An 11828-nucleotide genomic window follows, 5' to 3' on the forward strand; every position below is an offset into this window, starting at 1 on the left:
GGAGGGAAGGAAGGAGGGAGGGAAGAGAGGAAGGAAGGAGAAAGATAGTTCAGGCTGGCCTTGAACTTCTAATTTTTTTTTTCATCTGGTTCTCCAAATTACAGATGTGTGCCACTGGTTTTATGTGGTAGAAACATTAAACCTTGAGTTTCATACATCCTAGGCCAGCACACTTACAACTCCACGTTCCCAGCCTACAACTTTGTCTTTAATTCACGTTCTTGAAACCTTTGAACATCCTGTCTCCTGTCCTCAGCCCTGTTCCTACATCTTGAGCAGACACATGTCCCTGTACAAAGCTACTCGCTTAGACTTCCTCTCCTCTTCCCCATGAAGGGTGCTGGCGGGGCAAGCCCTGACCCCTAAGGTTGGGAAAGTGGGCCCGCATAACTAGTAACTCCCCCTGACATTTGGCTTCAGCAGGTACTGTTTTGCCACGCTGCGTCTCCAAGCCTTGCAGCCACGCGGAGCAGCGTCCCAACCCAGCCTCACCCACTCAGATCCAGAGGCCGAGGAACCTGAGAAGCTCATGGATAGGGGTGGGGGCTTGCATCCCTTCCACAAGACTCCATTTGCAGCTGTGGTGGATTTGCACTCCACGCCCCCAGAGTAAGCCCCACCCAGAAAGCACCGCCTGAGACACACAAACACTTCTATTTAGTTTCTTCCTCAGTTGAAAACTGGCTGTAAATTCTACCCACCAAAACGACTCAAATCTTCACCATCAAGACCCATCCTCAGGTGCCATTCATCAAAACACGCCCCCGGGTGCTATTCTCCAAACTCAGACCGCAGCTTTCTGACTTGCCCTGGTTGTCTGGAGCTTTAAACTCTTAATCATCCTTCGCAAGCTTCACTTACCTGAGGCTGGCCAGCACCCTCCACGACTCCGCAGAGTTGGGTGGGGGATGGGAGAGGGCAACAGGCCCTAGATAGGACTAAATATAGCAGGAGAAATCAAGAGTTTCGGAGTGTGAGGAATACCCAGAGAGAGGACTGGTGGAGCTAGCTGCGGATGCAGGTTAAAAGCAGTTAAATGTGAGTTCTTGTGGCAGACCTCCGTGCTCCTCCTCCCTGCCCAGTCCAGCCCCGTCTTCCTAAACACTTTGCCGCTATCCGTCAGTGGGTCAAGTTAAGCAAAGGAAAGAAGAGATGCTTTCAAAATGAATGTTTTGCTTCCTGCAGACATCAGACGCCGTTACCTGGATCCTGCTTCACACTCCAAACCAGAACATTGCTCTCTTTCCAATGTTGTGGTTAAAAACAGTTTTGTTAGAATGACTCTCATTATAATATTGGAAACTATTTCTGTGTCGCTTATTGCCCCACTGAAAGTGTATCTTTCCAGATGGGGAGATGGCTGAAGGTGTCTGCTGTCAAACCTGATGACCTTAATTTGATTCCCAAACTCCACCGACCCTCCAAAGTTACCCCCAGATCGTCGTGGTTCTCATGCCCCCAACCTCCAAATAAATAAAATTTCAAACGTGTGCCAGCAACTGGAATTTTATTCAGCCATTTAAAAATGACACTATGTTCCAGCATTTGGGAGGCAGAGGCAATCGGATCTCTGTGAGTTCAAGACAAGCCGGGTCTACAAAGCGAGTCCAGGACAGTCAGGGCTCTGTCACACAAAGAAAGTCTGTCTCAGAAACCCAGAAAAAAAAGAAAGAAAGAAAGAAAAAGGAATTATGAAATTTCAGGAAAATGTGTTAAGTCCAGGACACAGCAAGGGAACAAGAAAAGGCAAGATGGCACCTTGGCCCAGTGGGTAAAGGCACTTGACACCAAGCAAAGACAGATGACTTTTGTTCCATCCCAAGACCCACAAGGTGGAAGGAAAGAACAGATTGTTGCCCTCTGACCCTACAGACATGCCATGGTTTACGTGTGTGCCCCATTACCATGTACAAAATAATAAAAAACAGAAATAATAAAAATTTAAAGCCAATTAACTATAAAAGGATCCGTGAGAGAATGGAATTAAAAGGCCTTTAAGGGAGAGGCCTGGGGCAGTATTGGACCTCACATAATAAGGTGTTGGGAGGGGTGAGGCTCATGAGGTAGGTAACCGGGAGAGACAGATGTGAAATAGGACTTGGTCTGTCTGTAGGAGAGAGAAGTCCCACGTCTCACAGAGCTGGTAGAGAGGAGGAGCAGGAGGAAGGAAGCAAAGAAGAGAGAGGGCAGGCCCCTGCAGGGTGGGGCTCTGATATAAGGAATGGAGCCAGTTCATTGATCCCATAGGCGTTACACCCTACAAGCGGGCACCACCTTTCAGGACCAGAAAGGCACTGGTGAGTCCTCTTCTGACCAGAGCAGAGGCAAGAGCAAGCCCTTTACCATCGGCCTCTCTTTGGGAGAGTTCCAGGGACTGGCTGATGTCCTCCCTTCCACTTTTATAGGTGGCCCCATTAAACCTTCAGGTACCCAGAGAGGAGATCCAGCCTTCAGCATGAAACTGCAGCTGTTCGCCTGCCTGGCTGCCTGCTTTGTTGGGGCCTGGGTGCCAGTTGTCCGTGCCCAAGGTATTGTCTTGAGCTACACCTACCTTGCTCCAGTTTTAGGATATTGTTTTCTCTTCTCACTTGTCCTTCTCCACTTGTTGAAATTTCCCGGTATCCTGTATCCTTTGAATTCTTCAGTGTCTCTTAGGAGGTTGGGCATAGGAAGACTTCCTGGCATTACTGGAGCTGGACGGGTAGAGATGAAGTGTCCCCAGCTACATCTACCGAGATCCCTGACTTTCATTCTGAAGTGCTTCCTTTGCAAGATCCAAGAGGCTTAGGGGCTGCAGGAACCAGGGTTGGATTCCAATTGAGGAAAAACGCACACACAGCCAGGAATGCATGCCTATTCCCTTCTTCTGCCTAGTTAGGGATGTGAGGTTGATCTCAGAACCCTGGAGACTCTCCAAGGTGAATTGCCTGCTTTTCTTCCCTGTGTAATCTAGGCAAGGGGCTGAGATTATTCTGTGTGGGACTCAGTTTCCCCATCTGCTAAGCAGGAATGAAAATTTAAGAGTCCAATGAACTGCAAAATACTCCCAGATGCAAAAAATATTCCCATTCTCGTGGTCAAGGAACCATTTTTGTCTTCTTCCTTGCCCTTTTGGATAGTAGATACTGAAGGATTCAGTTACCCAAGGCCGATTCTCGGCATGTAGTGTCCCCCAGAGTCCCGCCACTGGGTGCTTCATCTCTGAAAAAATCATGGAGTCCCAGCAGGTGTTATGTATGGTAAGATCCCAGGCCAGGTTAAGGACCAGGATCCCAGTACCCACCTTGCCTGCTCTTCTACTAGGTCCTACACCTTCAAGCTTCCAGCATACCTGCAGGAAGACCAGGTGTGGCTTTTTTTTTTCCATTCCGCTATCAGAGCCAGGCCCAACCTCTGCCCTTTGATCCTGGGAGAAAAGTGGCCCCCAGTGTTGGAAAGCACCTGCCAAGGATTCCTGGAGCCCCAGTTCTTATCTGATACCACTGCCCCTTGTCCTCAAGAACCAAGGTGGAGCGATGGCAAGGAGGATGGACTCTGTCCCCAAACCACTACTGGGCTCTACTTGACCTCAGATTGAGGAACCCTCTGTCTTATCAACTGTTTTTTTTTTAAATTATTATTATTCATTTACTTTTCTCCTCAGAATTTTCTAGAATCATCTCCTCCTTGGGTACCACCCTCCTCTAGTCCAGTACATCCTCTTTTTGTGTAGATAACATTTTTGCCTTCCACACCAGGTTGAAATACCCCTGAGGTGTTAGGTCTAATTCATGTATGTGTTGTATGGTTCTTTGGCACCAAGAAGAACTCTTTAAGCTTTTGTTAGGCCAACAGGAGAATCGACAAAGAATGGCTAGGTCAGTTTAGCAGTTACTGAGAGGAGTGTAGAGAGGAACAGGGATGGGGACAGGCCAACTCATACCTGGAACTGAGATGGTCAGAAAAGTTGAATAGCCTGTTTAAGTGTTTATCCAAGTAACATTTATTTATTTTGTGTGCATGTGTGGGGACCAGTGTGCCTCAGTGCCCAGGTAACAGGGTAACTTGCAGGTTCTTTCCTTTCACTCTGTGGATCCATGGGGTCAAACTCAGGTTATCAGGCTTGGTGACAAGACCTCTCTCACTATGTATATCTCACTGTCCAGGGACTCAGTATGTAGATCAGGCTAACCTCAAATGCTTAGAGATCCTCCTGAATGCTGGAATTAAAGGCATGTGCCACACATGTGGCCTTTAAATTTTTTAATTAAAAAAATTGTTTTTTGAGACAGGGTTTTCCTGTATAGCCTTGGCTATGCTGGAACTTACTCTGTAGACCAGGCTGTCCTTGAACTCAGAGATCTGCCTGTCTCTACCTTCTGAGTGTTGGGATTAAAAGTGCACACTACCAAGTCTAGCCAATTTTTAATTTTTGAAATTAGAATAGGGTCTCATATATCTCAGGATGGTCTCCAACTTGCTTTCTAGCCAAGGATGACTTTGAAATTCTGATCTTCCTGCTTCTACTTCCCAGGCACTAGGATTCTAGGAATGTACTACCACACCCAGTTTATATACTTGTGGGGATGCAACGCAGGCCTCTCACAAGCTAGGCAAACACTTTGCCAGCTGGGTTACAGTCCTAGTGCCAAGTAGGTGCTTTGAGACAGGTCTCATGTAGCTGAGACTGGCTTCAAACTCAGGATCCTCTGCCCTAGCTGGTCTTAAAGATACACATGTGCCTCAGTGTTTGGCTAACCATTTTTTAGGAAAATAGGGTTGTACTGGGTTTTCCCCAGGTGTGCACCTGCCCTCTACCTCAGAGCAGAAAGAGAAGGGACTTGGGTTGTTTCTTTGCCTACCTACACTCTACAGTTCCTGCCAGTGCCCTCAGACCAAGAGCTGAGAACAAGTAAGGAGGCTATCTTTCCCAGGTTGTCTGTTGGCCTCTGTGTCTAGAAGGTGGTGTGTGTGTGTGTGTGTGTGTGTGTGTGTGTGTGTGTGTGCTCACATCTGTGGCTATCCTGCTAGTGATATACACCTGGAATCCGGTGTGAGACTAGCTCATCAGGTTGCAGGTACCTTTTTGTGATTTTTTTAAAGGGAATTTCATATATGCTAATGTGTTTTGAACAAATCCATCCCCTATTCCCCTCTCCCCTAATATTGCCTCATCCCCCACCACTTTCCCATACAGCTTCATGATCTGCCATCTACTAGAGCATTGATAGTCTTTCAGGACTATATTCCTGAAGAAAACTGAGCCTCTCTTAGCAGCCATCAGTTTCCAATAGCTCTTCAGCTAGGTTTAAGACTTAGTGCACTCTGCCGTAGGAGAACCTTCTAGGAATCTGGCAGGAATTTGACATTGGGCTAGTACAGGAAAGTAGGCTCAAGATGGACACAGCTGAGGAATGTGTTCTTTGTATCTTGATGGGTCTTGTTAAGACTTTGAATACAGTAAACATGGGATCTTAACTACTCTGTTTGTGCCTTGTTTGTTCCTTGCCTACTTTGTTTAGGCCTTAGGACTGACCATATTCTTTGTATGCACCTGCATACAGATGATACAAATGATAGAAAAGCAGATTGAAAAAAAAATAAACCTGCTTTAGCTTCAGAACTGGCTGGGGTCATGTTACAGTGCTGTCTAACTGTCATCATCTTTTCAATCCTCCCTCCCTCACTGGAGACCCTGCTGACTGACTGAGCTGTCTTGGTTATCTACCCATCCATCTGTACTTGGATTCTAGCTGTCTTGATCTTGGGTGTGTCTGTGCACTCTGTGCCTAGTAAATATTCTTTCCCTGAAGATGTCCACTTCCTCCAAGTCTCACAATCCCCCACCCCATCTCTTCTGAGATAATGCCTGAACTTTGTGGCTAGGGAGTATAATATAGATGTCTCATTTATAGCAGGGAACTCCATAGTCTCTTTTTCTAAAAGTTGATCTTTGTGGGTCTCTGGTATAACTTACATCTACTACAAAAAAGAAGCATTTCTGATGAGGGTGTAACCTGTGAACTACGCATAAAAATGTAGGGGACAGTTTATTACTATGTTCTTTTATTAGAATAATAGTACTAGATTCTCACTTAGAGCTTATGACTGTGTGTGTGTGTGTGTGTGTGTGTGTGTGTGTGTGTGTGTGTTGTAGTTGTCACGTGCATGTGCGCACCTGCATGCATGTGCCACACGTTTACGGAGGTCAGAGGATAATTTGTGATTCTTGCCTACTATGTGGGTCCTGGGGGTTGAACTTAGGTGGCGAGCACCTTTACCTACTGAGCCACCTCACTTGCTCTGCAGGTGCCTTTGAAGACTGCTGCCTGGGTTACCAGCCTAGGATCAAATGGAATGTTCTCCGGCATGCTAGGCATTATCACCAGCAGGAAGTGAGTGGAAGCTGCAACCTCCGTGCTGTGATGTGAGTAGGACCTTCAGTGTTGCTGGGAGGGCGCCGTACTTGCCTTTGAGCCTCATGTCCTAACTTGGCACCCATCTTTCCACCCTCTGTAGATTCTACTTCCGCCAGAAAGTAGTAGTGTGTGGGAATCCAGAGGACAAGGATGTGAAGAGGGCTGTGAAGATCTTAACAGCTAGGAAGCAGCCAGTCCACAGTCCCCAGAAGAGCACCTCAGGTAGGTAAAACCTCAGGCCAACCTCTCAGGAAGAAAAACAGCATATGCATATTTCCTGCGCACCAGCAGTCAACCTCAGGTGTCCTTCCTCAATAGCTTTTCTATTTCCTTTTAGTACTGTGCACTGAATCCAGGCCCTTGAATATGCTGGACAAGTGTTCTACCACTAAGATAAATCTCTAGTAGTCCTTCCATTTTGTTTTTGGGGTGTGTGTGTGTGTGTGTGTGTGTGCGCGCGCGCTGCATACAAATGAGTATGCAGCATTTGTGTTTGTGGTGGCCAAGGCTTTTATTGCTATCCAGGCTTCACTGCCTTCAAAAAGGGTCTCTCACTGAATGGGATGCTTGTCACTTTGATTAAGCTGGCTGGCCAGTGAGCTCTAGGCTCTGCCTGTCTCCATCCCCCAACACTAAAGTTATAGGCATGTGCAGCCATGCCGTATCAAACTTTTGTTTTCTTGACCAGGTGGTAGCAGCACGTGCCTTTAATCCAGGGGCAGAGGCAGGCAGAACTCTGTGAATTTGAGGCCACCTGGTTTACAGAGTTCTAGGACAGTCAGGGCTATGCAGAGAAAGCCTGCCTTAAAAAAAAAAACAACAAAATTTTTCTTCTCTTATTTTTTGAGATTACAATAATCACATAATTTTCCCTTTCACTTTCCTCCCTCTTAAGTCCTACGTGCCCCTCCTTGCCTTCTTTCAAAGTCATGACCTCTTTTTCATTAATTGCTATGAAATACATGAATTCTTAAATATATAAATAAAACCCTATCAGTCTGTATAATATTACTTATATTTCAGGGCTGACCATTTTGTATTAGATGACTGATTTTTGTGCTCCTCCATTGGGAAGACCATTTCTCCCACTCTCAGAGTTCTTTAGCCTAGGACTAAGGCCTCGTGGGCTCCACCTGCCTCCGTCTTCATTGTTGCAAACTCCCTGGTCCCCTGCTTCTTAAAATCTTTCAGCTCCCTCTTCCACAATGTTTCCTGAGCCTTAGGTGCAGGATTGTAGACTTTCCTACTGGGACTAGGCACAACTCTGCATTTTGTTTGGTGTAGCTTTCTGGAGTGGTTGCAAGAAAGAAGTGTCCTTAATGAGGGGTGAGAACTGCACTTATCTGTGGGCATAAGAACGAACATTTAGAATGTAGTTAGGGTTTATGCTAGCTCAGGACAATGGTGGTTGTAGGTTTTTTTCCCAAGATCCATGACTTCACTGGTTATTTGGCTGGGTTTCCAGTCCCAGGCATGATTTTGTTCGTTTCTGAGAAGTTCTAAATTAAAGACCTGTTGGTTACCAAGAAGATGTGTGTGTCACTACTACACTCTTTGGGCTATCATATCATGCTAGTCCTTGTTGTGGTGCATAGGTATCAGCTTGGATAGGGCTTCTGGTTGGCTTTCCTCCTGTGGAACCTTGAAACATGCACATTTTGTACAGCGCCTGAGATTCAAGCTCAGATCATCAAGCTTGCAGAGCAAGCACTCTTACCTCCTGACCAATTAATTCTCTTCAGGCCTCTCTATCTGGTTTTTTATTTGTTTGCTTTTTGTTGTTGTTGTTTTGAGACAGTGTAGTCCCGGCTGTCCTGGCACTCACTATGTAGAGCAGATTGGCCTTAAACTCAGAGAGATCTGCCCACTCTGCTTCCCACATGCTGGAACTAAAGGTGTGTGCCACCACACCGGACTCCACCTTGTTTTTGAGACCAGGTCTCTTACTTGGGAGGTGGGACTTACCAATTAGGTGTGTTAATCAGTGAACTCAAGCAATTTGGCTTTCTGCCAAAACACTTTCCAACAGACTATCCGACCGAAAGGAAGAAGTCAAACTACATGAAGTTCAAGGTGGAGAACCCCAAGGGCACAAGGATGAGGAATGCCACCCTGGGTCATCCCAGGTAAGGACTCCTGATCATGGGACCTCCCTCCACCAATCACTTTGCTGATAGGGATTTACCCCTAGGAACAGGGGCCTAACTCTAAGCAGGGGTCACACCCTGAACTTCCTAGGTGACTGTTCATCTCTTTACTTGGTGCATCGATAAATACTAATGTGAAACACTGAAGGTGGACCAAGAGCTGATCAACTATGAGCAAACAGAAAGTGCCTTCTCATACCACTTACTGTGTCCTCTGTCCCTTCCCTTCTCTCCTCCTTTTTTTCTATTTTTCCTTCCTTCCTTTAAAAAAATGTTTACATTGATTGACTCGTGTGTGTGTGTGTGTGTGTGTGTGTGTGTGTGTGTGTGTGTGTGTGTGTGTGTAGCTGGTCTTTGCTTTGGGTTTTTCTCCCACCCTTTATCCCCTGCTTTCAATTTCATCTCTTACCATTAGATAGAGAGGAGGAAGGACAGACGGGGAAGAAAGAGATAGAGATCTCTGAATCTAATTTCTTTCCTTTTGTTTCTTCTTTGAGCACAACTACTAACAAACCGAAACCAACTTCCCTAAATGACCAACAACTAACCTCACTTCTAGGGGCCCTAGCATTTATATACCCTCTAAAAGGTTCCCAGAATCCCAGATGTCACACAGTCATAGAAAATACCTGCAGCTGGCAAAACCATGCCTCTGCTAGAGCATTAAAATGAAAGCACATTCATATATTTCTGTGTTTTCAAAATAACCCAAAATCTCTCTCTCTCTCTCTCTCTCTCTCTCTCTCTCTGTGTGTGTGTGTGTGTGTGTGTGTGTGTGTGTTTGTGTGTGTGTGTGTGCACGTGCGTGCATAAACCATGTTTCCAGTTGGAGGTCATAGGACAATTTTCAGGAGTCCATTTTCACTTTCTACAACGTAGGTTTCTAACGAAACTCAGGTTGTTAGCCTTCATGGCAAATGCTGAATCATCTCCCTGTCCCCCTTCTTCCCTTCTTCCTCCCTTCTTCTTCATTCCTCTCTGTTTTTTTTTCCAAAAAGGGTCTTATGTATCTAAGGCTGGTCCAGAGTCCCTATGTAGTCAAGGATGCCCCTGAACTTCAAATTTCTGTCTTTGCTACCCAAGTGCTGTGGTCACAGGCATGTGCTATCATGCTGGTGTATGCAGTGCTGAGGGATGGGACACTGTGCCATCTGAGCCACACTCCTAGCTTCTCCTTTCTCCCTCTTCCCCCTTTTCTCCCTTCCTTCATCCCTCTCTCCCTCCCTCCTATCCCTCTCTTTATGCAATAATAGGACTTGAACCCAAGACCTTGAAAAACTAGACTAGCACTCTATTGCTGAGCCACATCCCCAGCATTTTATAATTTGTACTTTGAGGCAACGTCTTACTAAGCTGCCCATTTTGGCCTTGAATTAACTCTGTAGCTGTGGCTGGATCTTTAGCTCCTTCTACCTCAACCTCTAAAATACTTAGAACTATAGGCACATGCCACCATGCTTGGTTTCAATGTAACACACACACACACACACACACACACACACACACACACACACAGACACAGACACACTCACACACTCTCACACATACTCACACGCATACACTCACACACACATACTCACATATTCACACACTCACACAGAGACGTACCCAGACATGCACTCACACACACACTCACACACACTCACAATACACACTCACACACTCACACACAGACACACTCACACACTCTCTCACACACATACATTCACACACTCTCACACACATACATTCACACTTACACACTCACACACTCTCACACACACTCACACTTACATATACTCACACACACACTGACGCACACACTCACACATACACACACACTTACATATACTCACAGTTTGGGAACTGCTCATCTCTTCTTCCTGTATGGGTCCAATGATCAACTACTGTCACCATCTGTGTGCAGATTACATAGGATTCCACAGGTTAAGGATACAGTCATATGAAACTGGTCCACTGAAGACACACACTCTCAGAGCTCCGTTTTCCCCATTTGTGGAGGGGAACAGCACTAGCATTTTTTATTTCACAGGATGGTGATGATGTCCAGAAAGACCAACAATTAAGTTAAGTTACTCAGAGTAAGCAGCAGCTGGAGGATGGGAGGAGTCCCCTGAGGAGCTGTCTTCTAGGCACCACAGTGCCAACGAACTCACGGAAGCTACAGTTACCTGTACAAGACTGGACCCACCAACGTCTCAGCGCGTATGAGTAAGGACCTACCTATGCTAAAGGCCCTACCACTCACCAATGAGCTATTGACTGTTGATGGTTACTGGGAGAAGGGAGTCTTTTTGTTTTTGTTTTTTTCTCTCCAAAGCGTGGCTTGCCCATAGTCCAGTATATAATCCCCTATCTTCACTCAGACAAGCAACCCTAATTAAATGCAATGGCCATATACAAAAGGACAAAGGTTTGAATGGTTTTGGGGCGGGGGAGCTTGTTAGGAAGAAGACATTAACAGGAGAGAGAGGAACTAGAGATCACTGAGTGTGTGAAAATGGTCAAAATGCATACATATGTGAAATGGTCAAAGAATTAAAAAATAAAAATTTAAAAAGCTATTAAAAAGTGATTACTTACAGTGATGTGTGGTGTATGGCATGCCCTCAGGGGGTTAGTGCCTATACTTCTGACTTAACCTGCTATAAATCAAGGTTCCTTTGACTCCTGTCAACACTCTGGAAAGCACTGTCTTTATATTTCTTAATTATTCTATAGCATGTTACAAAGGCTATGGATGATCTAGAATTGGTGTTGCTCAAGGAGTCTACAGTAGGATAATCACATGCTTGAGACCAGCCTGGGCTACAGTGCAAGTTTGAGGCTAGCCTGGGATACAAAGCAAGACCCTATCTCAAAAAAAAAAAAAAAAAGAAAAAAAAAAGAAAAGGAAAAAAGAAAAAGCAAACAAACAAGCCAAAATGGGACTGAGGAGATGATTCAGAGATTAAAGAGTTTGCTATGCAAGTGTGAGGATATGAGCGTGTTTGTACTCCCAGAACCCCAGAAGTAAAATGGTGGAGACAGGAAAACCCCTGGAAGCCACAGTGAATAAGAGACCCTGTTTCAAGCAAGGTGTAAGGTGAAAGTCGAGGTTTTCCCTGTGACCTCCATGTGCATCCTGGAGGGAGGCTCCTTAAGATTCAGAAAGTTAGGGGCTCACAAGTGTCAGGAAGTCCCTGAAACTTAACCAAATGAACAAGGTCCCTCCCTGCAAAAGTTATACAGACAGCTGTGAGTACTGCTAGAAGAGATAGCCAGAATTGCAGCTTTTGTGAGT

General features: G+C 45.6%; 1 protein-coding gene across 2 annotated transcripts; it reads left to right on the forward strand.

The window, feature by feature from the left end:
• The first annotated feature begins 2249 nt into the window (after positions 1 to 2249).
• Ccl25 (C-C motif chemokine ligand 25) lies at positions 2250 to 11421 on the forward strand. Of its 2 annotated transcripts, none has more exons than XM_063271424.1 (6): positions 2250 to 2297; positions 2427 to 2528; positions 6289 to 6406; positions 6499 to 6620; positions 8428 to 8524; positions 10578 to 11129. In XM_063271424.1, the coding sequence occupies exons 2-6, from the start codon at positions 2456 to 2458 to the stop codon at positions 10609 to 10611; spliced, it is 444 nt and encodes a 147-aa protein (XP_063127494.1). In that variant the 5' UTR covers positions 2250 to 2297; positions 2427 to 2455; the 3' UTR covers positions 10612 to 11129. The 2 variants fall into 2 exon arrangements, with proteins under 2 accessions (XP_063127494.1, NP_001032280.1); NM_001037203.1 differs by having other exon boundaries at positions 2254 to 2297; positions 2406 to 2528; positions 10578 to 11421.
• Positions 11422 to 11828: the final 407 nt, after the last annotated feature.

Source organism: Rattus norvegicus, chromosome 12 (genome assembly GCF_036323735.1).
Source record: "Rattus norvegicus strain BN/NHsdMcwi chromosome 12, GRCr8, whole genome shotgun sequence".
Lineage (NCBI taxonomy): Eukaryota > Metazoa > Chordata > Mammalia > Rodentia > Muridae > Rattus > Rattus norvegicus.